We start from the raw sequence: 27717 nt of genomic DNA, 5'->3' as shown, positions 1-27717 counted from the left end.
TAAATATAGTGATGGCTACCAGGTGAGCATCACAAGAGAGGTGACAAAAGGAAGGTATTTCAGGCCCCCATTCAACAAGGCACTTAAAGCACGTGCCTGTCTTTAAGCATGTGAGTCCTCCTGTTCCCCTGGGGTTTAGGAGAGCCAGGAAATGTGCTTTCTCTTATCCTCATACTCCTGAGATGGAGAGAAAGGCTCCTCAGGGGCTCATTAGCACATGAAATCCATGATATTGCTGTACTCCAATCAGAGCTACTTTGGATACACAGAGACAGACATGTATTTCATTAATCTATGCCTACGAGCCACCGATTTCAATAAGGGTTGGTCACAGCACTGTGCTAATGGGGCCGTTTATGTCCCAGCTCCAGGAACGACTGAGCTGTGTGAGATACACAAGGCGGGGGGGGAGGTTTTTGGCTGCACTGACAACCTGCCAGGAGGCTGTGGGCCACGGCTGGGACTCAGTCCCGCTGCGCCCCATGGAAAGCGGTTGTAAAACTGCCCATGGACTGCAGTGGGAGCACGCCCAGGCCCTTAATTTGCCCATATCTGTTCAACAAGGGACCTGCCCCCGTGAGTCACTGAGCGCCCTTGGCTCCAGGCGAAGTCAACGGGAGCTGAGGGTGCTCAGAATATCTCCGGGCTGAGCCCTGGCTCTGTTAATCAAAAACAAACACTCACAGCCACACTATTTTGCTCATGCTTGTATCTTCCTTGATAGCTGGGCAGCTGAAGCCACCAGCAATAGAGCCCCGCAGCTGTTCAGCGCTGTCCTTGCACTCATGGGACAGCGGCAGGGCAGCTGTGGGCAGCATTAGGGGGTGGGGTGTCCCAGCTCTAGACAGTTCCAGATGTGGATAAACCAGAGAGGGACCCCGATGAGAACGCTGCTTCCAAACAGCCCCCCAAAGTCGGGGCGAGCTCAGATGCGGCTCTAAAATGTGGCTTACGTTGCGTCCCTTACGGACCTGGAGTGTCCCTCTGGGCTCCTCTGTCTATAACAGACAAGGGAGTGTCAGGTGGGCCCCTCCAGTGGCTGGAAGTCTGGGCTGCCTTTAGGGAGACCTGGGGTCTTATTCTGCCCCGCCTTTCACCTCGTGTTGTCATTTCCACCTGTGCAAAATGCGGGGGAAAAGACACTCCGTCAGAATGGCCATGTTGCAGGGCCAGTGTGCACAGGTGGAAAGGCCTCCACAGGAGACAAGGCTGGGGCTGGACACAACGGCTCAGACCCATCTTTAGCAGGTTTGCTTGGAATACGATGATGTGATTCCCCTTCCCACAGAAGCGAATGCACCCAAAGTACCCTTACGGCAGGAAGTATCTATGAGCTAACAGGGCGTCTGGGATCTGCAGCAGCGAGGTGGGGTGGGGACGCTAACCCGGACTTAGCCCAGTACCGTCCTTTGCAGAATACAAGAAACACGCTGCACATTGCACCCATCGGGGAATTCCTGGCTGCTGTCAACGGGGGAGCTGTGGGCGGGGAGCCCTGCTGGTGCCAAATTCACCGGGGAAGCTCAGGTCTGAGCAGAGCCCAGATTCCTTCAGGCTGGGCTGTGTCAGTGATGGAGGAGGGGGCAGGAACTCACCTCTCCAGCCATGGGTAGTAGTGAGATTAAGCTGGCCAGGGCTGGCTTGCCAGCTGGTGGGGATGGAGTAGCTGGACGCGCTGGGGAAATGAGGGAGACCCACTGAAAGAAGGGGTGTTTCTTGCCCTTCTGCGCCTGCCTCTGGGGGCAGGAGAGGGTAGATCAGGACAACCCAGGAAATGTCAAGATAGCACTAGACCCCAAATGGCTGCTTGCACCAAATTCCTGCCTGGTGTAAACAAATGAAAGTAAATCAGAAAGCCCCCGGGCTCACCTCCCGCACAGAGCCTCACCTCGCTCTGAATGACAACCAGTAAAAGTCCGGTGCACGTGAAGGCCAGAACTCCACCGCAGGAGGGAGAAATGACACCTGCAGCCCCAGGGGGGTTCAGCCCCAGGGTGGGGTGGCAGGCTGTCCCCTGAGGTCTCTCCACTGGGGTAGAGAGCAGCGTTAGTTCTCAATAGGATGCTAAATTAGTGCATCCCCCAGTGGCTTCAGCTGCACCCCCCGAATGAGCACAGAGCGTTCATCACAGCCCAGTTCCAGTCACTGCGCTGCTGCTCGCCTCCTGGTGATTCCAGGGTGCATACTGTGTTATTTGACACGTGCCCACAGACAGACATGCGTGCACGCACACTCGCCCATGTGCACATGCACACACACTCGCCCATGTGCACATGCACGCACACTCGCCCATGTGCAAAAGGATCTCAAAGGCTAAACTGAGACTCTTGCTTTTTACATGGTCCTGATGTGGCTTCCAGAGTCAACGCCCCACTCTTGTGAGCAGGGCGGGGCGCGGGCTGCTACTCATGTTCCCGTCTGGCACGCGAGACAGGCTGGCGTCAGCTCACGGACCCAGCGGGTATTTTTATAAATGGGCTGGGAGAATTTTTTTTAATTAAAAAAAAAACCTCCAAAAAAACAGCTCTGAGGACACTGGAGAGCGACTGCGAAAGACGTGCCGGGGCAACTGGCAGCTGCTCAGTGGGGCTTTTCTGCAGCAGGTTGGAATGGTCCCTGGGGAGTGGTGGCCAATTAAAATCCTCCTTCCACAACAGGGCTGGACTTCGAGGGAAAAACCGGTTTGTTTCAGAGTTGCGCAAAGAGCCCTGGCCCCCTCCCTGCGTGCAGCATAAACTTCATGACCTTGAACCTCTTTGGTTTCTCTGCTGCTTCAGAGCCTGAACGAGTCAGAAACCCGATCGCAGCGCTCTCGGGCCTGCTCCCCGCAGTTAATCATCTTGTTTGGGTTTTTCTAGGGAGCTGCTCAGCTTCTTTAGTGTCTTTTTAATCCTCAGGGCTGTGAGCCGAGCAGAGGGGCTCTGGTACCAGCATTCCTTCATGATCTTAGCCAGGGCGGACAAAATCTGGGAGGGGCCGAGAGAGAGAGAGAAAATAAATAACTGAGATCCAGGGCCAGATCCTCCACTGGTGTAAATCAGCAGTGTTTCACTGACTTCTGTGGAGCTATGCCCAATTACACCAGCAACAGATCTGGCTCCCCAAAATTAACCAATGACCCCCCCAGCAGAATGCTGCTTTGTCTCCCCCTATTGGCAGGCCCCAGGAAGAAAAGTCACGAGCAAGAACGGCTGAGCAGGAGAAGCCTGACCAGGTGGGTGAAGTAACAGCTTTTCCTGGAAGCCTGTCATTCAAAAGCTGTAATATTTGGGCAACTTCTCTGACCCTCCATTTTCCCATCTGTGAAACAGGGATGATAAAACGTAGATGCCTTGTAGGAAGAGCTTTAGGTCTCCTGGCAAAAGCCTCTCTATTGGCAAACACTTATCCACATGGTGGACACTAATACCATGAGTTAGACCCATGACCACGTGCAGTAATAAAGTGAAACCAGTGTGTAAGAGTCTGCAGGATCCCGTCCTCATGGATCAGAACAGAAGCAGGAAGCCTGCCAAACAATCAGTGGGGCCACTGTTCAAGGTGCTAAAGGAGCCCTCAAGGAAGACAAGGTCATTGAAGAGAAACTAAATGAATTCTTTGCATCCATCTTCACTGCAGAGGACGTGCGGGAGATTCCCACACCTGAGCCATTCTTTTTAGGTGAGAAATCTGAGGAACTGTCCCAGATTGAGATGTTAATAGAGGAGGTTTTGGAACAAATTGATACATTAAACAGTAATAAGTCACCAGGACTAGATGGGATTCACCCAAGAGTTCTGAAGGAACTCAGATGTGAAATTGCAGAACTACTAACTGTGGGATGAAGAACGGGAGTACTTGTGGCACCTTAGAGACTAACTGGGGGATGTAACCTAATGCTTAAATCATCCTCCGTACCAGTTGACTGGAGGATACCTAATGTAATGCTGATTTTTAAAAAGCCTCCAGATGCCATCCTGGCAATTACAGGCCAGTAAGCCTAACTTCAGTACTGGCAAACTGGTAGAAATTACAGTAAAGAACAGAATGATCAGACACATAGATTAACATAATATGTTGAGGAAGAGTCAACACTGCTTTTCTAAAGGGAAATCATGTCTCACCAATCTATTACAATTCTTTGAGAAGGCCAATAAACACATGGACAAGGGGGATCCAGTGGACAGAGTGTACTTGGACTTTCAGAAAACCTTTGACAAAGTCCCTCATCAAAGGCTCTTAAGCAAAGTAAGCTGTCATGGGATAAGAGGGAAGGTCCTCTCATGGATCAGTAACTGGTTAAAAGATAGGAAACAAAGGGTAGGAATAAATGGACAGTTTTCACAATGCAGAGAGGCAAATAGTGGGGTTCCCAAGGATCTGTCCTGATACCAATAATATTCAACATATTCATAAATGATCTGGAAAAAGGGGTAAACAGTTAGGTGGCAAAGTCTGCAGACAATACAAAATTACTCAAGATAGTTAAGTCCTAAGCTGACCAGGAAAAGTTACAAAGGGATCTCACAAAACTGGGTGACTGGGCAACAAAATGGCAGATGAAATTCAATGTTGATAAATGCAACGTAATGCACATTGGAAAACACAATCCAAACTACACATACAAAATGATGGGGTTTAATTTAGCTGTTACCACCCCAGAAAGAGATCTTGGAGTCATGGGGGATAGTTCTCTGAAAACATCCACTCAATGCGAAGCGACAGTCCAAAAAGTGAACAGAATGTTAGGAACCATTAGGAAAGGGATAGATAATAAGACAGAAAATATCACAAATCCACTATACAAATCCATGGGACGCCCACACCTTGAATTCTGAGATCTGGTCACCCCATCTCAAAAATATATATTAAAATTGGAAAAAATATGGAAAGGGCAACAAAAATAATTAGGGGATGGAACAGCTTCCATATGAGAGGAGGTTAAAAACACTGGGACTGTTCAGCTTAGAAAAGAGATGACTGGGGGGACGACATGATAAAGGTCTGGTGTGGAGAAAGTGACTAGGGAAGGGTTATTTACTTCTTCACATAACACTAGACCCAGGAGTTACCCAATGAAATCAATAGGCAGCAGGTTTAAAGCAAACAGAAGGAAATACTTCTTCACGCAGCACACAATCAACCTGTGGAACTCATTGCCAGAGGATGTGGTGAAGGCCAAAAGTATTACTGGGTTCAAAAAAGAACTAGATCAGTTCATGGAGGAAGGTCCATCATTGACTATTAGCCAAGATGGGCAGGGACACAGCAACGTGCTGTGGGTGTCCCTAAACCTCTGACTGCCAGAAGCTGGGACTGAACAACAGAGGATGGATCACTTGATAATTGCCGTGTTCTGTTCATTCCCTCTGAAGCACCTGGCACCGGGCACCGTCAGAATACAGGATCCTGGGCTAGATGGACCATTGGTCTGACCCAGTCTGGACAGTCTTATGATCTTATTTATGGATTTATGGGTCTATACAGTGGTTGAGTTAAAGAAGAGTCACTCCACTGGAGTGGATCTGCGCCCTCTGCCACACTTACCGAGACAGAGTACAGCCGGTTAGGGACACTGGGCGTCTGCTGGTCAGTGCAAACCACCTTCTTCATATCCTCGAAGCTGGGGTCGCTTGGCACCATGTCAAAGAAAGGAGGCCTGTAGTCCTCCACTATCCCTGCCGGAGGAAGCGAGGGCAGCATGTGAGGAAAGCTGGCGTGGTCACGGGGGCATGCAGCACAAAATCAGCACTATGCACCAATGACTGTAGTTCATCAGCAGCCACAGGACAAACAGCAGGAGCGTGCACCACTCAGGCACGTGTGCGTGTGCGACTGCACATTTGCACCACTGCCCTCTGCTGGATGGACCCGGACCTGCTGAGTGCTTGTTTCTAAGGAGATGAGCCTGTCCTAGCACTGTACTCGGGACATGAAGTAGCTCCAGTCTCAAACAACAGACTCACATGTATTACGGCAGTGCCTGAGGCCCAGTCAAGACTGCGCTAGGTGCTGTACAGCGTATAGACAGCCGTGTCTCTGGAGGAGCGGAAGGACAGGGGTGAACTGCTCACACTGATGCCAATGGAAGTTTTGCCATTGATATCAGTGGGGTCAGGATTTCACCCCAGGGATCCTTTCCCCGTGCTGTCTGTACTGACAGCGGCTGCAGAGTGGTACGGACCCTCCCCATGGTATGAACATGTATGAACATGGGTGGGCACAACCAGTCAATGGGACACTAACGCCGAGCATGGCATGAAACGTGACGGGGGTAGGTAACGTGAGCAGGCGTGACCAGATACGCAGTGCACCAGGATGTGTGACACGAACGTGTTCACACACCGGGCACAGGGCTAGCACATTGTAGGAGCTGACCCACAAACTACACCGCCCTCACTCCAGATTCACGCTGGCGTAGTTCAGATCAGGTTCAGTCTGTGCCGTTTGCGTTGCCAAATCTGACCCTGGGTGGAATCCTCCTTGGCTACCCAGTGCTTCAGGGGAAGATGCACCAAGCCTGTAGTGAACACCTCAGGGCTGCTCATAGGGAGGGAACCCCGGGTCTCCCTTTGGAACTGGTTGCAATTGCAGGAAACCGGGGGCCAGTTCAGATCATCTGGGAACCTTGTCTTAGACCAGGTGTAGGCAACCTATGGCACGTGTGCGGAAGGCGGCACGCAAGCTGATTTTCAGTGGCACTCACACTGCCCGGGTCCTGGCCACCGGTCCAGGGGTCTCTGCATTTTAATGTAATTTTAAATGAAGCTTCTTAAACATTTTAAAAACCTTATTTACTTTACATACAACATTAGTTTAGTTCTATACTATAGACTTATAGAAAGAGACTTTCTAAAAATGTTAAAATGTATTACTGGCACGCGAAGCCTTAAATTAGAGTGAATAAATCAAGACTCGGCACAGCACTTCTGAAAGGCTGCCAACCCCGTCTTAGATGTAGCCCCAACTGCCACCTCGTGGTGAACTGGAGGCCAGGCAGCTGCTCATCACAGACCGGCCAGCAGCTGGCCCTGGCTAATCCATATTTAGTGCCTCCGTATGTCCTTGTGCCAGAGATTTAATCCTTTTTGGCTGCCAAAGCCCTTCCAGGGTCCCATCAGCCCACTGCAGTGGGAAGTTCCTATCCGGCACCTCACAAGCCTCCATCAAAAAGGGATCGGAAGCCTCGGGGCAGAGGGTGTAACCCCCACGTCACCCTGCCCCCCTGGATGCAGTGAACAGTGGGGAGTTTCCCCGGCACTGAGTGTCTGCTGGGAGAGAGGCCTTTGGCCCCACAAGGGTTAATGGGCGCTGTTGGGTTAGTTAAGTGAAGTGTTTAATCTGGGAGCGCCTGGGAGCCGTAAATGAGATTAGCCCGGCCAGACTGTGCCTTGGGGGAGCTGCCACCTTGCCCCCAACTTCCCCCATTTAATGAACTTTCCTGCTGGTGAAAGGTGCCAGCTGGACACCCGGGAGACCGCAGGCCTCTGTGTGTGTCCACCTGGGTCAACCTCCCCCCTGTCTGTGTCCCTTAGCCCTGCCCTGGAGGGAAAGATGGGCTCTGCGCACTCATTCCAGCCTAGGCCCGTCTGCTGAGGCCGCCACAATGAGTGTGTGTGTGTGTGTGGGGGGGGGGCATTCCATTGCCAGGGAGGCCTGGCCACGGGGACATGGACTGAAGACACCACATCTGGGGCCAGGCTCACCGTCCGCGGCACCCCAAGCTGCCAGAGGGTGAGAGGACTGTGCCTGGGGGGCGTCCTAGCTCCCACATTCTAACACTGCCATTGCAGGGGCAGAATGGGGCAGGGGAGGTGAATTCCACCTCCCAAAGCCCTGGAGAAGGAGTCTGCATCTGGTCCATTTGCTCTTGGGTCATTGCTCCACTTCAGCCCCATTGCCCTCCCCACCATCCCCATCCCACAGCAGCTGCTTCTGCCCAAGGCCCGCACTGACCAACCCCTGGCCATGGCAGGCTACGGGGCAAACATGCTGGGTTAACCAGCCCATGCTCCGGAGGAGCTGGAAGTCCCCTGGATGTGGCCAGGTTCCAAGCAGTTCTCTGATGCTGCTTGTTTTCTAATCAGTGCTGAACAAACAAAGCGCTGATTGAGTCTAATGGGCCCTTTAATCAGGGAGCCCGGCGCTGACACTAGATTACAGTGTTTATAATTTACAGCTAATCTTCGGGCAAAAAACACTCAGAGCAGCCGAAAACCTTCAGCGGAGCAGCCCAGAGCAGCGCTGATTTCTGCACTGGGAGCCTCGCTAACTCACGGGAGGATGCGGCTCTCACTCCAGCCTGCCGCTCGCTCAGCCTCTCTGCTGCGGCTGCGGCCACAGGCTGTGCCATGCTCCTAAACCGACCCATTTACCCAGCTGCCAGCTGTTGCAACACTCAGGACATTGATCCTGCCGACTTCCTATTAAAACAGGCAGTCCCAGCTTCAGCCCGTCCAGTCAGAGCCCTGGTTCTTTCTCTGCAGGTTAGGATGTATTATCTATATTGAGGTTGTACAAGGAGCCCCAGTCCTAGCCCAGGAGACCAGTGTGCTGGGTGCTGTGCAAACAGAACAAGGAGGCTGTCTGTGCCCCAAAGAGTTCACAGTCTGGGTATAAGACAGTGAATATAGAAGGTTAGCAGAATAGCTAGGACCCTCTCAGGTGTCTGCAGACATCAAGATATTCTGGTTGTATATACAGACCAGGGGCCCCAGGGCAGTCTCCAGGTACTGTAAAAGGACAGACAGATGTGTGCATATCTCTAGAGAAGGGTCCTTGTATGACACCCACCTTTGTGTGTCTGTGCATGCGGACAGAGAATTAGGAGCACAGCATCTCACTGCCCAAAGCCCCCCAACTGCCCCTTACCATTAACAACCGTCCTCCTGGTGATTTCCCAGAGCACCAGACCATATGCCCAGATATCTGTCTGCTTATAGGATTCGAAGCAGTCGGTACGGATGTGTTCGTCCAGGACCTCGGGGGCCATGTAGCGTTTGGTGCCAACCCGAGGGTTGTTCCCGATGTCCAGGTAGTCGCTGCCCTGGGAATGCATGACCGCCAGCCCTGAAAGGAAGCAGCATCACGCAGGCTGAGCTGGAGGACATGGGGGGCCTGGGTTTTCACTCCTCTCTCTATGAGGAAATCTGGGCCTGGCGGAGTTTTCTGCTTACAGCGCAGGGAAGTCCACCTTGGATTTGTGCCTCTGTCTCCCATGGCGATTGTTCTTTCTTTCCTTCCCTGGCTTATCGCACTCACCTCCCTTCTGCTGATCAGTGGGGCTGCGAAGTGGGGGGCTATTTATTGTCCCCTGGGGACTGACACCCCCTGAAACATACCATCTTGTTCTGGGGAAGAAAAAATACCCCGGAGTTGACCCCACTGGGATTTGAACCTGTGACTCCAGGGAACTACATATTTAAGCTCTGACGAGCAGACCATCCCCTCCACTGGTAGCGGAAACAGCCTTTGCTTTTATCACCCGCTAGAGATGCACCTGCCCTTTCACCACACGGCGTGCAGGTGAAAGGGAATCCAGACAGCGGTTAGGCATAGAGGGGGCAAAGGTCTGATATGGTCAGTTCCTCTGTTCCCCAAGCAAGATGACACACAGAGCTGGGTTACAGCCCTGGCTCTGGCCCTGTACATCGAGCCCCCTTCCTCACCCAGGTCTGCGATGCAGCACTGCATGTTGTTCTTCACCAGGATGTTCCTGCTCTTCAGGTCCCGGTGAGCGATGGCTGGTTTCCCCTGGGTCCCGAAGATCTCCACGTGCAGGTGGACCAGGCCGCAGACGATGGAGCAGGCCAGCCTCAGGCAGGTCTGGGTGTCCAGCACCGTCCTCTGCAGGTAGTCGTAGAGTGAGCCGTTCTCGTGGTAGTGAGTGATGAGCCAGAGCTGGGTGCTAGAGTTCCTGGACGTCATGTCAGAGGCGATGAAGCCTAGAGGGGGACAAAGCAGAAGGGGCCATGGAACAGGGGTGCACCAGCAAGCCGGGTGCCACATACACCCTCGTGGGCTGCTACTCACCCAGGATATTGTCATGCCTGAGCAGCACCGTGTTGTAGATCTCCGTCTCGCGGAACCACGACTGCTCGTCCCGGGAGGAGAAGATCTTCACGGCCACGTTCTCCCCGTTCCACACGCCGCGCCAGACCTCCCCGTAGCGCCCTTTCCCTGCCATGACACGGACACGGCGTCACGCTGCCTGCTGGTGCCGTGCTGAGCGAGCCCAGGCGATGGGCTCACGTGGTGCACACCTGCCCCCGCTGGGCCACGTCGGCCACTGCTGCCTAAGCGGGAGGCTTAGCGACCTCAGTCACCCCAGGGATAAGGTTTTATGTTCTTTGTGGATCAATGACTAGAGGCAACCTGGTCCCATGGCTGACCCACTGCACTGCACTCTCTGATGGCCGCTGGGCAACCCAGCAGCCTGAGGCCGTCAGAAAACAAACCTATTCACCAGCAAATTGCCAGGACTTTTCTTTGGCTTAATAGGGTCTAGTCTGGCCAATTAGGGGCTAGGACAGGTGACTTCATGCCCGGGCCTGGCCTATACTGTCATGGGGATAAGCCGGGTCCCCCGGGGCCGGGCCCGGTCTGTCGGGCTTGGGGTCAGGCCAGGTCCCCCAGGGCTGGGCCCGCTCTGTCGGGCTCGGGGTCAGGCCGGGTCCCCCGGGGCTGGGCCCGGTCTGTCGGGCTCGGGGTCAGGCCGGGTCCCCCGGGGCCAGGCCTGGTCTGTCGGGCTAGGGGTCAGGCCGGGTCCCCCGGGGCCGGGCCCGGTCTGTCGGGCTTGGGGTCAGGCCGGGTCCCCTGGGGCTGGGCCCGGTCTGTCGGGCTCGGGGTCAGGCTCGGTCCCCTGGGGCCGGGCCTGGTCTGTCGGGCTCGGGGTCAGGCCGGGTCCCCCAGGGCCGGGCCCGGTCTGTCAGGCTTGGGGTCAGGCCGGGTCCCCCAGGGCCGGGCCCTGTCTGTCGGGCTAGGGGTCAGGCCGGGTCCCCCGGGGCTGGGCCCGGTCTGTCGGGCTAGGGGTCAGGCCGGGTCCCCCGGGGCCGGGCCCGGTCTGTCGGGCTCGGGGTCAGGCCGGGTCCCCCGGGGCCGGGCCCTGTCTGTCGGGCTAGGGGTCAGGCCGAGTCCCCCGGGGCCGGGCCGGTCAGTCGGGCTAGGGGTCAGGCTGGGTCCCCCGGGGCTGGGCCTGGTCTGTCGGGCTAGGGGTCAGGCCGGGTCCCCCGGGGCCGGGCCCTGTCTGTCGGGCTAGGGGTCAGGCCGAGTCCCCCGGGGCCGGGCCCGGTCTGTCGGGCTAGGGGTCAGGCCAGGTCCCCTGGGGCCAGGCCTAGTCTTAAGGCAGAAGCCTCATGGCCAGAGCCCAGCCCATCGGATATTAGGGGTTAGGAAGAGCCCAGCTCCAGTCTAAGACCTGCTCATCCTTCCCCCTCCTATACTAAGCATCTCCAGAGGGCCCTGGGCTCGTGGGTGGGTAACAGAGACGGCCTTAACCAGAGTCCAAAATTTCCTCGAGGGTCAAGTTTCATGGTCTCATCTCTAGCTGCTCCCGGGATGGAGTGTGGGACATGCCTGGCTCACTGGCTGAAGGAATCAGCTGATAGCTGAGCCAGGGGGCTCCTCCTTCACCCCGTACAGATGTTTAAAGGCAGATGCGGTGGCTGGGTTTTCTTACCTACGCATTCCACCAGAGCGATCTGCCGAGCCACAGTTCTCTGAACAAGAAAGGGCAGCCCGGAGCCACTGCCCGTGGTGCAGTCCTCGTTCAGCAGGTCCTGAGGGACAGATCACTGGAAGTCAGTGACAGAGCTTGCAGCAAGGTAACCTTGCAAATGGCTCGTGGCACATTAACCCCTCAAGCAACATTAAATCCCCATCCCTTCGGTTACCATGGCAATCAGGAGGAGGTAGGTGGGGTGCACAAGGGTGGTGAAGCTGCCTGGTGCTGATCTGGGGCTAGAGGTGGGGCACATGGGCACAGTGCTAGGGGGCAGATGGAGTGAGTCAATGCATGGATTTTGGGTGGGGATTGGTGCATCGCCGTAGGTTGGCTGGGGGCAAAGGGCATGGAGGGGGGGTGGTGATCTTAGGAGGGGGCGGAGATGGGGCACGTGATGGTGGGGTTGTGGCATGAAGATCGTTCTGGGTGGAGACAGAGTAAAAGCTGCAAGGAGGGGTGTGGAGAGGTACCAGTGACCTGTGGGACAGAGATGGCTGCGTGGCACCTAGAGGTGAACTGGAGAGAGAATTATGGAGACCATAAAATCCATGCCACCCATATACCTTTCCTATTCAATGTTATCAGTGGTGCAAGTAGAAATCATTTCTTGCCAGTACTGCACTCATGGGAAGGAGACAAAGGGGGCACGTGACCCTCCATGTGACTCCTCCCTGCCCTGCCCCCAGCCCAGGACCCACATGCTCTCCCCGTCCCCTCCGACAACCCCCCTTTGTACATACAAACATCAACATGCTTAACATATTCACTTTCCCCCCAGATATGTAGTATTCAGTCTGTTTTATGGAATATGGGAGTTGGGTGAGGAGCCATTTCAGCCTATGTATGACATATTAAAGACAAACATTAAGTAGAACTGGATCCTAAACTGCTCGATGGCATTGTACCCAAACACTGCATTTCAATGGGGGATTCAACTTCCTTTATAGGAACAGAACAGACTCCTGAAACTCTTACCGGCACACAAAAATAGTCCAGACTCATGCAAATAGCCCCATTGTTTTCAATGGGATTGATCAAGTGATTGAGGGTTTACAGGATAAGGTTCCAAGTTCGTAAATTGTTCTGGATGAAACTGACAATGCCCGAGCTGTCAGATCAGAAGGAGCGTCATTCGAATAAAGGTGGGCAGATGTGTGATAAGTCTTAGCTCCGTTGCTAAGATGAGGAACATATTTTCAGCAAAGTTCTCGGCAGATTCCTGAGGCAGCTGGTTTAAGGCCGTCAGTGTCTGGCATTATAATCCTCACTTATCGTTCTCTCACCCACAAAGCTGGAAAATGAGCCATTTGTTTTCTTTGTTTTGCTGCTCCAGTTCCAGTTAACAAAATGCATGTTAGACTAGTTTGGCTGCAAAGAATGAATGCTCTCCCTATCTGCGTTCTGCTCCTTTAAGGAGCAGGGCGCAGCCCCTGCCCCCGGAGCAGCGGGTTAGCCCCAAGGCTTTCCAGTACCCCGGACTGCTAAAAATCTCGTGCTGGTACCGCAGACTGGAGGGTCCCGCTCTACTTGCACTCCTGAATGTTATATCCGCTTAGTTAGGGAGAGAGCCCTTGACTGTGACACAGCAATGGGCTCTGGCCAAAGTTCAGGTTTGGATCCAACCTCTCCAGAACTCTGGGGCCTTCGGACCCGGGGGGGTTTGCAGGGTGGGAGCCTGTGGCCATCGCCATTTCTGGTCCGTAGCAGGCAGGCTGTTCAAGGCCCACTCACCTCTAAGGTGCTGTCTCCAACCATGGAGGCTTTCAGCATGATGTCTGTGTCCCCCAAGTCATCATGTCTGATGAGAAGCCGCTTCCTGCGGTGCTGAGCCAGCTTCCAGAAGGAGAGCGTGATGAGCGTGACGAGCACGAGGAGGGCCAGCACGGGGACGAGGATCAGCAGGAGAAGGTTCTTCAGAGAGGCAGGTTCTTTGGGCTGCTCCTGGCCTGAGGGGAAGAAAAGGACGAGCTGTGGTGGAGTCCAGGGGCAAATGCAGTAAGCATGGAGTCAGAGCAGGGGTCAGGTCTGGATGGAATAGGCTCTGGGGTCTGCAGCTTGGTTTCGGTGCTCCTGTGCTGGGACAGGGAGGAGGCTTCAGGCCACCTTTCTCTTTCTCATATTCTAGAGCCATGCAGGGCCCTGGTATAAGTTAGAGCAGCCTCGGGGCTGCTAGGAGCCACCCTCTCCGTGGGTGTGAAAGGGCCAGCCCGACTCCCCAGCAGCCCTGAGCAATTCAGGGGCAGCAGGCAGAGAGCCGGAGAGCTGACAGCAAATGTCACCCCAGTTCCTGCTGACAGCTCTCCTCCCACTGAAGGAGGGGGACAGAGTCTGCTGGGATCCAGTGAGCATGGATGCAGCAGCCCAGGGCCTGAGCTCGGGGCTGGGAGGCACCTGAGCTGAGGGGACAAGGCCAGAGGGGAACCAGGGCAGCCTCAGAGTGATTTCCGGGGAAATTCCTGTCTCCCCAAAGGCTGTCGGAGGGTTCCCCAAGGCAGGGGGTGGGAGCCTGGGACAAACTACCAGAGAGGGGAGCCCCTGCACCCAGCCACACCAGGGACCGAGGACACGGCTGGGCCGTACCTTTCAGGAGGACAGTGAGGTTCTCATTGCACATGTTGGAGCTGCAGCAGTTCATGGCGTATTCTTCCATGGCCGGACTCCGGCAGTTTTCCAGGATATGGTTACTCAGGCAGCCCTTGGTCTGGATGGCCTTCCCGTTCTCCAGGGCTTTGCTCACAAAACACACCTTCCCCAAGCAGGTGGCATTGTGACAGGGCTGCCCCTGCTCATCACAGGCGCACATCAGGTTCTCTGCAGGACACAAACGAGATAGCACTGTTCATGGACGGGGCCGAGCCAGGGTGGGCGCACAGGACTCTCCCCACATTCCAGCTGGGGTACGTTGCATCCGGCACTCCCTGCATCTCATGGGAGGACTCTGACTGGGCTGGGAGACAGGTCATTCATAAATACTGGGGGACACAAGCCAGCTTCTTGTCACAGCAAGTCTCACATAGCTGAGGGTCAGCTAGTCGAGGCTGGGCCATGCGGGCCAGATTTTCCAGGTGCTGATCACCAGAAAATCTGCCCCTGAGATCTTCTGAAAATCCAGGCTCAGACTGGCAGATAAATAGCTAAATAAATAGCTAGATAAATGTGATGGATAGATGAGAGAGAATTTGGGGACGGGCTCAAACCAGGATATTTGTCTCTGGGGCTTTAACTTCAGGAAGGTCAGTGGTTTTTGATCCAGCTGGTTTTGTTCATCCCATTGCAATTTCACATGTGGATTTGGACTCTGAGCGCCACTCAGGGGCATTTGGATCTGGAATTTAGTCTTGGTCCTGTCTCTAAGTCTGGGCCCTAAAGTTATGCCTGGAATCCAGAACCTAGGCTGGGGCCAATCATCATCCTCAAGGCATTCCCCAGGGCGGGGGCAAAGTCGAGACCCGAACCTGAACTTTGCCTTTTTTGGGGTGTTTGGCCCATCAGAGTCAGGCTGGAGCTGCGAGCTCTGACCCCGAGCCAGGTTTCTGGTTTGAAGCCCCAGAGCCCTGGGTACGCTGTGGTTGGGATTTGGCCTGTTGCCTGGGCTCATCTCTAATGCAAACCCACCAGTGTCTCCCTCTGCACAGAGCTCTCCCACGGCGCTGGCCCTAACAGCGGGGCCTCCTTGCTTCAGCACTGGGTAGCTGTGAACAGGGTGAAGAGACAACCCCGGGCTGGGGCTGACCAGTGACGGAGATGAGCAGACTGGGGTAACTGGAGGACACTGTGAGATGTCCAGTTAATAGCCCATGACTAAGAGGAGCCCACCCCAGGGAAAAGCCCTAGGTATTTAAGAATACTCCCTGCATCCCGTCTCTCGGTTTCATGTCTCCAACGAGCTCAAAGCACGTTATGAACCATAGAGAACTAACACTGGGAGGGAGGTCAGCGGGGGGGGAGGGATAGCTCAGTGGTTTGAGCATTGGCCTGTGTGAGTTCAATCCTTGAGGGGGCCATTTAGGGAACTGGGGTAAAAATCTGTCTGGGGATTAGCCCTGCTTTGAGCATGGGGTTGGACTAGATGATCTCCTGTGGTCCCTTTCTCCTTTATGACACATGAGGAGAAACAACTCACCCAAGGTCACATGGCCAGTCATGGGTACAGCTGGAATAGAACCCAGGAATCCCAGCTCCTTCCTCTGACCTCCCCAGGCAGACACACAGGGGGTGAATAAATTGCCTGGGATGGTGACTTATTTTGAGAGGCGAGTATATAACTAAATCTCCAAATCTCCCACCATTTATTTCAGTTTCCTGCATGCTACAGAAAGAAACAGCCGTGCTCTGGGAACACTGCACTGTTCTTAGTCACTCTGGCTATTCTGCTACATACCTGCTGGAAAGCTCCTTGGAGCAGTCAGAACAACCAGGAGAAAGCTCCCGATGGCTCCTTGCAGCATTTTCTCTGGAGAAAACAGAATTAATTAATAGCGCAGTCTCACAATTCGGCAGCCTCTTTCACCTGGAGGATCTGAAAGCACTTTGCAAATGCAAATGATATTATTATTGTGCAACTTCATTATATATAGGGGGTTACTTCATGCATCCCTGAAATGCAGCCACGTCTGGGCTGGAACGGGTCAGCTGCTTCACAGTCGCTCGGCAAAGCTACACAATGGCTTTGGAGAGGAAATAAAGGATTCTGTAGTCAACTGAAATTGCCAGGGTGAGAGGGGGGGCAGGATGTAGGTAGGTAGGACAGAATTATCCAGAGTGGAACTTGGCCAGGATATCACAGTTACCACCTCTTCCTGAGCGCGATTACGGAGATCTTTACGACACATAACTGCATGAAAACCCATCCCAGCTAAACTCAGCCTCCAGAAGATCAGTCTGCATTGGTAATGCATGTAAATAAACACAGTGCAAACTCTGCACTGATTGACAACAGTCCATTTGTAGACAGAAGGGTAGCAGACAGGAATAGGGTAGTATACCTTTAAATGGTTTGTGACCCTGCTAGTGGCGCTTACTGTGTTTGGGGCTGGAGAAGCCACCAGAAACCAGCCAGAGCAGCAGGGTGGTTGTAGCTAGGTCTGGCATATGGTTCCTTACTTGTGACCCAGCTGTGTCCCTGCGGTGCCTCCATGTTCTGGTGTCGTGTGAAGAGCAATAGACACATCAGCCTCTGTTCATTGTAGCAACTTGTGTTGCTGCACTTCCTTGCATCCCAGGAAAAGCTACGTCAAAGCATTTTACAGGCTGTGCTGCCTCACCACCACTGAAATGCAGCCATCTCTGGCGTGGAGCACAGCACCCAACTTGCACCAGCCAAGCTACAGTTTTAAACCAGGGAGCCAAGGAGTTCCACACGATCTGATCACTGACACAGCAGGGGCAGCGTAGGCGGCAGGAACTAACGGGGGACCTAGGAAGTTCAAAGGGGAGCCAGGGAGTAACAGACGTAATGGGATGCAGCAGGGCCAAAGCGGGATTTAACTAGGTCTAAGCAATAGCTCGTGCAGGATCAAAGAGCAATGGCTCAGAAAGGCCTGATGAAGATGGGCTCAGCTTCCCCTCCACCACACCTCTCTTCTGTGCATCAAAGTCCGAGCGTCTAAGGCCAGAAGGGACCCCCAGACCACCTAGGCTGACCTCCTGCATATCGGGCCACGAAACCCCGCCCAGTTACCTCGGTACTGAGGCCAGTAATCTGTACTAGACTAAAGGAGACCACAGGCAGAGAAATATGGGGGCTCGTGGCAATGGCAGGGAATTGATTTGGTGTGACATACAGCTCCGAAGTATCCTTCAGGCCAGCTGTGCATTGCAGAGACTCGCGGACTGGGTCCTCCAGCGGGCTTTGATATCAGGCTTAGCAGCGATACAAATACACTCCTAGCAGGCAGCCAAAAGTTTCCCAGCTGCTCCTATGGAGAGGGAGGGTTTTTTGTTTTTGAAATTCTTCCTTGTAAAAAGGGAATTCTTGCCAAACTAAACATGATGAAGACTTGACCTCACCACTGTCCCCAAGCCTCCCTCCCCGCCGTGCAGCCGTCTCCTTCACTTCTGGAGCCCTTTCTAAATGGACGAGCCCCTGGGTCCTGGGAGCCCAGGGTTCTCCACCCACCTCCGTCTGTGATTTCTACGTAAACAGGCTGATGGCTCCGTTTCCTGCAATTCAGGGAGCCCTGCCCATTGCCCGCCGCTGAAGCCAGAACAGGAATCAAGATTGTTTAGATTCTGGCCTTGATGGGAAAGGGGAGTCACGCAAACACACACAGCTCCCAGCCGCACAAACAGATCTCTGGCCCAGACAGCAGCTCCGTGGCTCCAGCCACAGGGCAGCCTCACAGGGACCTTTCCTCCCCGAAATAACTCGCTTTGTTGTTCTCCCAGAGGGGAAACAGAGACTCAGCTCCAGTGGGATTTGGGGCTGGAAGTGGGAGCTGCCTCTGACCAGGGAATCTGCAGCTTTTGTGGATAAAGCACCAGCAGGCAAACAGCCCTTTCAAGGGTGAGCAAAGGGGCTGGATGCATCTGCAGGCTGAACCCATGTTGGGCAATGGGGTTCTCTGAGGCCCGTCCCCCAAACACTGGCACAGACAGGACAACGTTCCTGGGGGGAGGGATAGGTGATCCCCAGCAGCTGTGCCCTGAACCAGGGACAGTCACATGGGCTGCACCCCAATCTCACTTGCCCCACAGCCCGGACCCAGTGCAGACACCAGGGCACGGATCCAGCCCTGGTGTAAGCAAAACACACTCCTGGTTAAATCAAAGCGCTGGCTCACTCCAGGGCAGCACCTGACCCTTCATCTCACAGGCTGGGTCCCCCCTGGCTGCAGGCAGGATCCTGGAATAGGAATTGCAACCTCCATGGTGCCCAAGTTTGGATGGCTGCTGTACTGGCAATCCCCATCCAGAGCCTGGAGACGAAGGACGCTCCCAGGAAATGGGCTTTGGGCCCAGTGGCACCTCCAAAGAGCTGGGCCCAGTTCTGTTTAGCTCCCACGATCCATTTCCTTTCTTTCCGTCTTCCTGATCTCATAGACTCGAAGGCCAGAAGGGACCATCGTGATCATCTAGTCTGACCTCCTGCACATCGCAGGCTACAGAATCTTGCCCACTCACTCCTGCAACCTCTGGCTGCGTTAGCCAGTCCTGAAATCATGCCTGAAAGACTCCAAGTTACAGCGAGTGCACCACTTCCTCTAGTTCAACCCCCCAAGTGCCCTGTGCTGCAGAGGAAGGTATAAAACCCCCAGGGTCTCTGCCACTCTGACCTGGGGGAAATTCCCTCCCAACCCAGCGATCAGTTAGACCCTGGGTATGTGGGCCAGAGCCAGACCCCCGGGAAAGAATTCACAGTAGAACTCAGAGCCCCCCGTATCTAGAGTCCCATCTCCAGCTGGTGGAGGCGTTTGCTATTGGCAGATGCGGATGAGCCATACGCTATTGATCTCCTTCCTTCCTTCCTTCTCGCCCCTACTCTCTTTCTTCCTCCCTTCTCGCCTCTCCCGTGTTCTCTGATCCCTTCCCTCCCTTCCCCCATCGCTATCCTCCCCTTCGTCCTATTTCCCTCTCTCCCTCACACGCTAACACAGACTTGGATGTTGTAACATTGCTCCAGAGACCCAAAGCATCTCTGTCACAAGTAGCCCCGTGACCCCAGCCTGAGCTCTCTGGTTCTCATCAGTAACAGAAACATGGTGGGAGGGGGGAGGGTCCTGAGAACTGCTGAAAACTCACTTTATTCTGCTGCTTTCCAAGCAGCTGCTTCTAGAAGGAAGCTTCTGTTCCAGAAACTGAGATTTAATTTCCTGTACCCTCTGCACCAGTGACTCACCATTCACATGTTCTCTGTAGCTCTCTCACCTCATTAGGTCTCCACACCACGGCCTCAGCATCTCTGTGCCGGCTGGTACCAACTATGGCCCTCGACTCAGAACCAAGTGCAGGGCTCAGGACAGGTAGCCTGGCTGTAGACGTCCGTGTCACCGACCCCAACAGTTCCAGAATCAGGAGTCAGGCCCCAACGTATGATGAGATTGGCTTACGAATTGTACGATTTTCAAAGCTACTCTAGCTGAGGCTTGTTACCGTTTGGTTTGTGAGCCCTTAGGGGGGCACTTGAGACCCATTTCCAGGCTTTACTCTGCAATCACAAGGGCTAGAAACTTACTTTTTTCATTTTAATTGAGAGTTGAGACCCCCCCATCATCAGTCTCCTCTCAGAGCAGGGACTCGAAGGGAAATCCTGGTCCCCACTAAAGTCACTAGGATTTTTGCCATTGTGTTCAATGGAGCCAGGATTTCACCCTAAATATTACAAGACTGGTGAAAAAAGTGGCAAGACCCGATTCTTAGAGCCGAGTGGAACTTCCTCTTGGGATTGTTTCTAGAATCAACCCCCTGGATCCAAGCACAAAAAACCCAATGAACCAAAATGCTCTAATTTCACCATGCAGTGTGTCCTGCAAGTGTGGGGAACCGAATGGAAGTGCCTGGAGCACTATCCCCATCCCAAGCCAACTGATGCACAAAAGGGTCCAACAGACGGCAGCGTCAGTAGTGGAAAATCAGTTGGAAGTTTCAAGTCCTTTCAGTTTTAATAGCCTTGAGAGTTAGTAACACAGGGAAGAAGAATTTTTAAACATGGTTGATGGCAACCACTGATCACAGACCTGGTTAAAACGGAAGGGTGTGCTGACCACCTTTCATTCATGCTAAATAGAAGAAGTGATGTAAGTAATGATAGCTGGACATAATAGAAGCCACCGCCCAAGTCACTAGGCTGCATGGCAAAGCCTAATTAAGAAGGACCCCAGGGAGAATAAGTGGGGTTTCTCTATGACACATTGCAGAAATGTAGGAGCTAACGCAGTGGGTCTCAAACTTTTTTACTGGTGACCCCTTTCACATCACAAGCATCCGAGAGTGACCCCCCCTAATAAATTAAACACACTTTTTAATATATTTAACACCATTATAAATGCTGGTGGCAAGCGGGGGTTGGGGTGAAGGTTGACAGTTCATGACCCCGAGGGGTCCTGACCCCCAGTTTGAGAACCCCTGGGCTAAAGGATTTTTTGACATGTGAGAGAAGCAGAGAGCCCAGAAAACCAGCAGACAGCAAGAGAAACAGTCGTGAGACTAGCCCAGAGGAGCAGGGAGACAGAACTCCTTGGGGCACAGGACTGGCTGGAGAAGCTGGCTTGGAAATTCTAAGGAAACTTCCTGCTCTTTTTTCCTTCTGTGTTCTGGGAAATAGGACCCTGTGTTCATTCACTGTAAATAAACAGGATTATACCAGAGAAATACCTGACTTGTATCATCAATTTCCTCTCTAATGGAAACCACTAGGCAAGGCTCCACATATTGACAACCTGCTCAGGGGAAAAGAGGCAAGGCAACCTTATCTGGTCTGTGACCCTTTGAACCACAAATAAATAAACAGAGGGACCAGATGCTCAGCTTCTGTAAATCGGAATAGCTCCAGTGAAATAAACAGAGCTATATCAGTTTACACCTGCCGAGAACCTGTGTGAGGATAATCAGAGTTAAAGCAACTTTAATTCCACCCCTTCCACGCATGTGCTATTGATATGATTTATAAAGCAAGAGCATGCCAAGCATTTCAGATGTTATGCTGCCGTGTCCTATATAACCACATAAGAAAGCTGGCCAATGTAACGACCTATCAAAGATGCTTCTATTAAGAATGTGGGTGGAGAACGCAAAGTTACAATTTCTTTGAAAATGGAAGTGCACTCGGAGCTGCAATTCCCAATGGGCCACTTTGACTCAGAGCATCCAAGGAAGCAGGGCTTTGAATGCTTGCAGATGTGTCTCTGTCTCTCCTTGACCCCCTTGGCGCCACACCCTTCTCTCACAAGCAGCGTGCCAGCCCAGCATCCCACTGCAGCTGTAAGGCCAACCCTGCTCTCTGCTCAGCACAGAGCCGGTTTTTATCAAATCTGGAGTGCGTTTAGTGCTTGTGAAGGGCACCAGAGAGAGCCCTGAGATCCTCTCTGCACAGGACCAGTGACCGGTCCATGCCTGTAGGCTCCCCTGCTCCACCCATAAGCCCTAATGGTGCCTTGGCAGGACCATCTGAGTACGCCAGGGTTCAGTCTTTGTGGCCCATTCAGGCCTTGGTCCACATGCCGGGGCTGCCAGCAAGCGCCTTTCATGATGGTGGTTTCTGAGCTGTGGACACGTGTCCGGAAGGAACTAGATCGAGTCCCACCAAACTCCTGATGCACAACCCCCCCCAAGCAGTAACTACGCTCTGTTCACATCGAGCTGGGCTGGATTGAAACCAGCTCCCTGGGCTCGAGACAGTCACGCCTGGTGCCTCCTGCAGCCGTCACGCCAGTGCAAAGCAGGTCTCCGAAGATCAGAGACAGCCCCTTGCACTTGTGTAACAGACTGTCCAGAGAAGCCATGAATTGTTCCCGGAGGGTACTGCCGCGCTGCGATAAAACCCACTGCACTGAATCGCAAACCCGGCTGAACTGGCTCGGGCTGCAGGGCTAAAAATAGCTGGGTAGACGCTCCGCCCTCGCAGGGTCTCCAGCCCAAGCCTGCAAAGCTACACTGCAGTGTGATGGCCCGGAGCCCCGAGTCAGCTGACCCGGCCAGCCCCGGCTGTGCCGCAGGCCTTTGATCGCAGTGCAGACGCAGAGCAAGACCAATGTCTTCCAAGGGGGCCACACAGTTTAAAAGCTTCAATTTTTGAGACCATGATCTTGGGCCTGATTTTCCGAGGTGCAGAGCACCCATAATTCCCAATGAAGTGACTGGGAGCAGCCGGTGCCCAGAGGATACTTTTGAATCAGAATCAGACCCCAGAGGATACTTTGAAGATTGAGACCTAAACCCTTCTCCTCTTCCCACCACCCTGCCCTAGGCACCAGGGCCCTTCATGCGGCTTGGTTGACACTGGAGAACAGTTTAACTAGCTGACATGAAACCAAACCAGGAAAGAGAATCATCAACGCAATTAGCACCATGGTTCGCACAGTCACACGCTCACATGGGAGAGATCTAGGGCTCATGCCCAGCAAACCGCACACAGAAAAGCCTTTTTTGGTTTTTGAGTGCCAGGATGCATCTCATGACCTGCTTCCTTATTTTTGTTCCCTGAGAACCAGCAGCTGTACTGACGCCCCCCTCCCCTCCCAGAGCACATGAGCCGGCAGCAAGCATTATTCCTGCCCGGGGAGGCAGCAGATTTAGGCAGTTTCCAGGACACTGCTGCTCTAGGCTGGTTGTCAGACGTGCTGAAGTTCCCCGTGAAGTCAGAGGCAGCCGGGGTGCTCACTCCTCTACAAACCAGGCCATGTGTTGCTAGATCAAAAGCCCATTGAGCTCAGTGGGAGTTTTTCTGTTTACTTCAATGGGCTTTGAACCTAAATTGGGAGAGCTACGAAGATTCCCCTCCTCTCCCGGCCCATCAGGACAGAACTGGCCAGGTGCATACGGCAGTGACATCTGCCACTTAAGCTTTCAGGAGCTGGCCAATGGTCTGATCCAGGGAACATGCTGTATTCCTAGGGCTGGAGAAAATGTAGATCTGGGAGCCAGAGATTAGATTCGCTTGGCTCAGGGGTCTCTTTCAGGCCCATTTTGGAGCCGAACTGAGCCTTGGAGCCTTCCAAAGGTTGCTCCGGGGACATTGGCAAGCCTGGCGCAGCGTGCCCAGAGCCAGCAGATGCCTCGAGCAGCCGTATTGCACAGCACGGGCTCGAGGCAGTTGCTACATTAAAAATCAGAGAAACAGGTTTTGTTATTTAAAAAAAAAATCAGCCCAGACGCCCCCTCCCCACCCACGTGTTTATTTTTTCTCAAATTCTGTGTGTTAGAGAAACAGGAGGGCAAGGTTGATTTTCTGTTTGTTTGTGCCGAGAACAGCAAGGGGGTTTTTATTTCTAGCCTGGAAGCTTTTTAGAAACAGTAACAAACAAATCCTGCGAAGCATCTCTGACCCGTGTGTGTGTGTGTGTGTGTATGTGTGTGTGTGTGTGTGTGAACTGAACACCCCATTCCAGTCCCGAGCATCCTACTGAGCTACAGGATAGCAACAGACTAGTCCCCACCCATTCCTTCCGCACCCCAACATTGATTTGCTTTCTCCGCTGGCGCTGCTCATTGAGCTAAGGCCGAGCTTTTCCTGAGCAGTTTAGTAATTCTGTGCAGCGTAGGAGCAGTTCACGGTGTTCCATCCCACGCTGAATTTCATTTGCCACCATATTGCCCTTAACTTGGTTAGGTCCCTCTGACGTTCCACAATCTTGGTTAACCTAAATCATTTTGTGTTATCTGCAAATTCTGCTTCCTCCCTGCTCCTCTTCTTTTCCAGATCATGAATTAATATCAGCCCTAGCACAGCTCCTGCTGTTAACTTTTGGTGGTGATGAAATTGACCATCTCTTCATAATCCGGTTTCCATCTCTTACCTAGTTTCTGACCCAAGATATCCCTTTGCCTCTGATCTCTGGACTACTTAGCGCCTTCAGCAACCTCTTATGAGGAACTTTGTAAAAGGCCTTTTTGAAAATCGAAATGAATTGTGTCAACTTGTTCTCCTTTATCTGCTCTGTTACAGAAAATGGTAGAGAATTTGAATAGATTGGTGAACGCGGTTTTCCTTTTCAGAAGCTGTGCTGCTTTGACCTTATCATATCATTCATTTCTAAATGCTTTGTAATTCCATCATTTCAACCAGTCTCTAGTCTGCAGTTTACTACATTTCCCCAGATATTTTAGAAATATCTGCAAAACATTTGCTACTCTCCAATCCTCCAGCACTAGCTCCATTGCATATCATATAATTATAGTTTACATTTTGTTTCATCTTTTGAAAGGAGACACAGGGCCAGATTCTGACTTCAATTACCCTTGTGCAAATCCAGAGTCATCCCACTAAGTGTAATTGAGGTAAACCCAGATTCTAGGCTCAGTTGCACAAGCATACATCAGGAGCAAATTCTGCTGGCTCCAGTGCGGTTACTCCAGACTCACAGTCAAGCAATGGAGTGGTTCTCAGCGGTACATAGTGCACAGAGGGGGATCAGAGTCTTAGAGGGGAGGGAAAGGGGGACCCAGAGAACCGTCTGCTCCAATGTGTCACAGAGGGGAAAAATCAGGAACAGACCAGAGGGGGTGAGGAGTTACAAATATGGGCGAGCTCCAGGGAGCTCAGCCCTAGGCCTCTAGCTGAGGAAGGGGCCCATGACGAGATCGTCGGTAGCTCGCTTTCTGCTTTGGGCAGCAGCCTAAGCAACATCCCGACACCCACAGAGGGAGCAGTTCATTCCAACTCACCTACGGCTCTTTCCCTCTCATTGGCAGCACCGGCCCAGAGGAGAGGCTGCTTGTGGGCGGGCGGGTTCTGCAGAGCTCTGGAGGCGGAACGGAACCCTGCCCGACCCAGGTCTGGGCGTCCAGTATCCGGCTCACTGTCTGCTGCTAGCAGGCTGCGGTCACCCTTTCCCAGGGCCAGAGGCGATTCTCCTTGGGTTGCAGTGTCTGGATCCCAGCCTTCGGCGGACACTTTTCCAGCTCACCCCAGCCAGTTCCCCACTGCACTGCAAGCTCCAGCCTGAAGCAAATGCATGGGTCAGCCTCCGTCCTCCCCACCCCACACACCAACCTTCCTAGATTTGCACAGGGATGCTGGCAGGGCAGAGCTTTGGCTCCGGTGTTAGTTCCAGCCGCTGTCGCCTGTCCCAGCTGGGGAGAGGGGTGTGTGTGTCTAGGTTCCCTCCCCAGTCCTGGGGGCTCGTCTCTCTCTCCCTGTTCCCCAAACGCAGCAGTTTGGCAAGATCTCCGAGCTCTGGATGTGGGAGAAGTCAAAAAATGTTTCTTATTACTGCCTCTTCCTGCCTGGCTTTTCTCCACCACTCCCAGCTAATAAAGCATTTCCTATTGCTGAGCATACAGCCACAGCCTAGCTCCCTTCCTCCGCACACACCGGGCCCCTGCTCCATCCCGATTGTTCTCCCTGGGATCCGCCCAGGCCCCGTCCAAACACTCCCCCACGCCAGGGTGGGCGGCGTTCCCGGCTCTTCCTCAGGCTCCCACCAAACCCCTGTCTGGACAAAGGGAAATGCCCGAAGTCTCCGCACAGAGCAGCCAGGGGCCTACGGGTTTGGCAGCCATCTAGGGTGACCAGATGTCCTGATTTTATAGGGACTGTCCCGATTTTTGGGTCTTTTTCTTATATAGGCTCCTGTTACCCCGCACCCCTGTCCCGATTTTTCACACTTGCTGTCTGGTCACCCTACTGCCTCGCCCTGCCTCAGTTTACTGGGCTGGAGTCAGAGCAGGCAAGAGACATTCTGGGAGCGATGCTGGTAGCTCACGTGGGGCCAGTGTAGGGGCGACCAGTGTGTGGGGCCGAGAAGCAATTGAGGAACTTGTTAGTACCGACTAATTGGGAAGGAGCCTCGCTCCTTTCAGTCTGTGCTGACCCCAAGGCGGCGCTGGGCTGCAGGGAGTGATGCAAGTGACTCAGAAGGGGGCGCTCTGCCCTCACCATCAGTGCTGACCCCAATGGTCCCTAGGGGGCGCTGTGCTACGCAAAGGTGCTCGGGTGCTCTCCCAATGCCCCAGGGCAGGGCTAGGGGGCGCTGTGCTGCAGGGAGCCGCGCTGGCGCCCTGCCCTTTAAGAGAAGGCTGCCCCCAGCATGTCAGCTGGATGCCAGCAGACACGGTTACTGCTGGGGGGCATCGTTCACATGGGATGCCATGGCCTGGTCCCAAAGGCCCCAGAGCCCTTTTCTGCAAGAGTCGGGTGTTAACCCTGGTGTTCAGATTCCCACGGGGGGAGGAGAGAGGGTGACTTCCGGCCAAACCGCAAATGTCTCTGGAGCTTCCCTGCAGCGACGGACTTGTGAGGCTGGCTGGCATGGCTGGCAGGGCTCTGTGGGGACCGGAAACAGCACTTCCCCTTTCGCCTTTTTTAATTCATTCTTCTGGGTCATTCTCAGAGCCAGCTGCTTCTCCCTCTTCCTCTCTCCCATTCAGGGAGCTCTCCTCGTCTCAGGCCTCCCGCCAGTCGCTTCTTCCTGGCCTCTTAACTCCTCCATTTGGGTAAGGAGAAGGGGGCCAGCTGCACCTGGGGACTGGCTTCACATGCTGCTTTGTAATGAAGTCACCGGGTCCCACGCCGCTTTCTCACTCCCCTGTGAACCTAGAGCCGCTCTGCTTAACTCCGTGGAGCAAGCTGCGGTAGTGAGAGGACAATCAGGCCCCAATGTAGACACAAAACCGAGCTTCAGCGAAGAGACGTGACCTCCACAGCAGCGTCCTGGGCTCACACCATTAAATCTGAGTTAAAGATGCTTATCTGCAAGCCATGAGGTCCTGGCGCCCAGTTCTCTCCTATAGCCACTCCCAGAGCTGGGAATAGAACCCAGGCATCCTGCCTCCCAGTAACCTTCATTGCTCACAGGACTAGGAACAGAACCCAGGTATCCTGCACTTAGACCCACATAACTAAAACTTTGATGCATCAATTGTTTGGCCACCATCCCCTCATTTTTACAGATTGCTGAAGCTATTCTGGGAAATTCTCCCCCTCCCCATGATGTAATGTTATTAATTATATTGTACCTATTAAAATCTCCTGGATTGCTTTCAATAGCTACCGGGAGATCAATGCCGATCCCAGTAGACTCTTGGCCAAGCCGGGAGGGTTGGCAGCCCTACATGTGACCTAAACAGCAGGTTTAAAAAACCACAATGAAACACAAACAGCCCAAATTTTAACCCTTGGGGGAGCTTTCAGTCCCATTGCAGGTGGGGGTTGGGGATTTTTTGGAGCCTGACTCCCTGGAATGGGAAATAAACAGTTTCAGTCTGATTCCGAGGGGGCAGCTGCTGTGCTGAGGCTGGGCCTGCAGGGAGCCCGCCTTCACAGCCGTTTCCCTCATCACATTAACTAGCTTTGTTCCCGCTCGGAAATCCCAGCGGCCTGTTGGGGATTCGGCGGCCCCAGGGATCGCTCCTGTCCCATG

At 53.5% G+C, this 27717-nt stretch overlaps 1 protein-coding gene across 2 annotated transcripts; it reads right to left on the bottom strand.

Annotated features, from left to right (window-relative positions):
- Positions 1-244: 244 nt before the first annotated feature.
- On the bottom strand, positions 245-25731 carry ACVRL1 (activin A receptor like type 1). Of its 2 annotated transcripts, none has more exons than XM_039514434.1 (10): positions 25022-25731; positions 16083-16154; positions 14282-14512; positions 13433-13647; positions 11657-11756; positions 10012-10158; positions 9648-9923; positions 8851-9048; positions 5527-5657; positions 245-2966 (listed from the first exon to the last, which is right to left on the bottom strand). In XM_039514434.1, the coding sequence occupies exons 2-10, from the start codon at positions 16147-16149 to the stop codon at positions 2832-2834; spliced, it is 1500 nt and encodes a 499-aa protein (XP_039370368.1). In that variant the 5' UTR covers positions 16150-16154; positions 25022-25731; the 3' UTR covers positions 245-2831. The 2 variants fall into 2 exon arrangements, with proteins under 2 accessions (XP_039370368.1, XP_039370367.1); XM_039514433.1 differs by lacking the exon at positions 25022-25731 and adding an exon at positions 16805-17709.
- Positions 25732-27717: the final 1986 nt, after the last annotated feature.

This window comes from Mauremys reevesii, linkage group 25, assembly GCF_016161935.1.
Source record: "Mauremys reevesii isolate NIE-2019 linkage group 25, ASM1616193v1, whole genome shotgun sequence".
In the NCBI taxonomy this organism is placed as follows: domain Eukaryota; kingdom Metazoa; phylum Chordata; order Testudines; family Geoemydidae; genus Mauremys; species Mauremys reevesii.
Note: the sequence above shows the minus strand (reverse complement) of the source record. Positions and strands in the feature narration are given on the sequence as shown.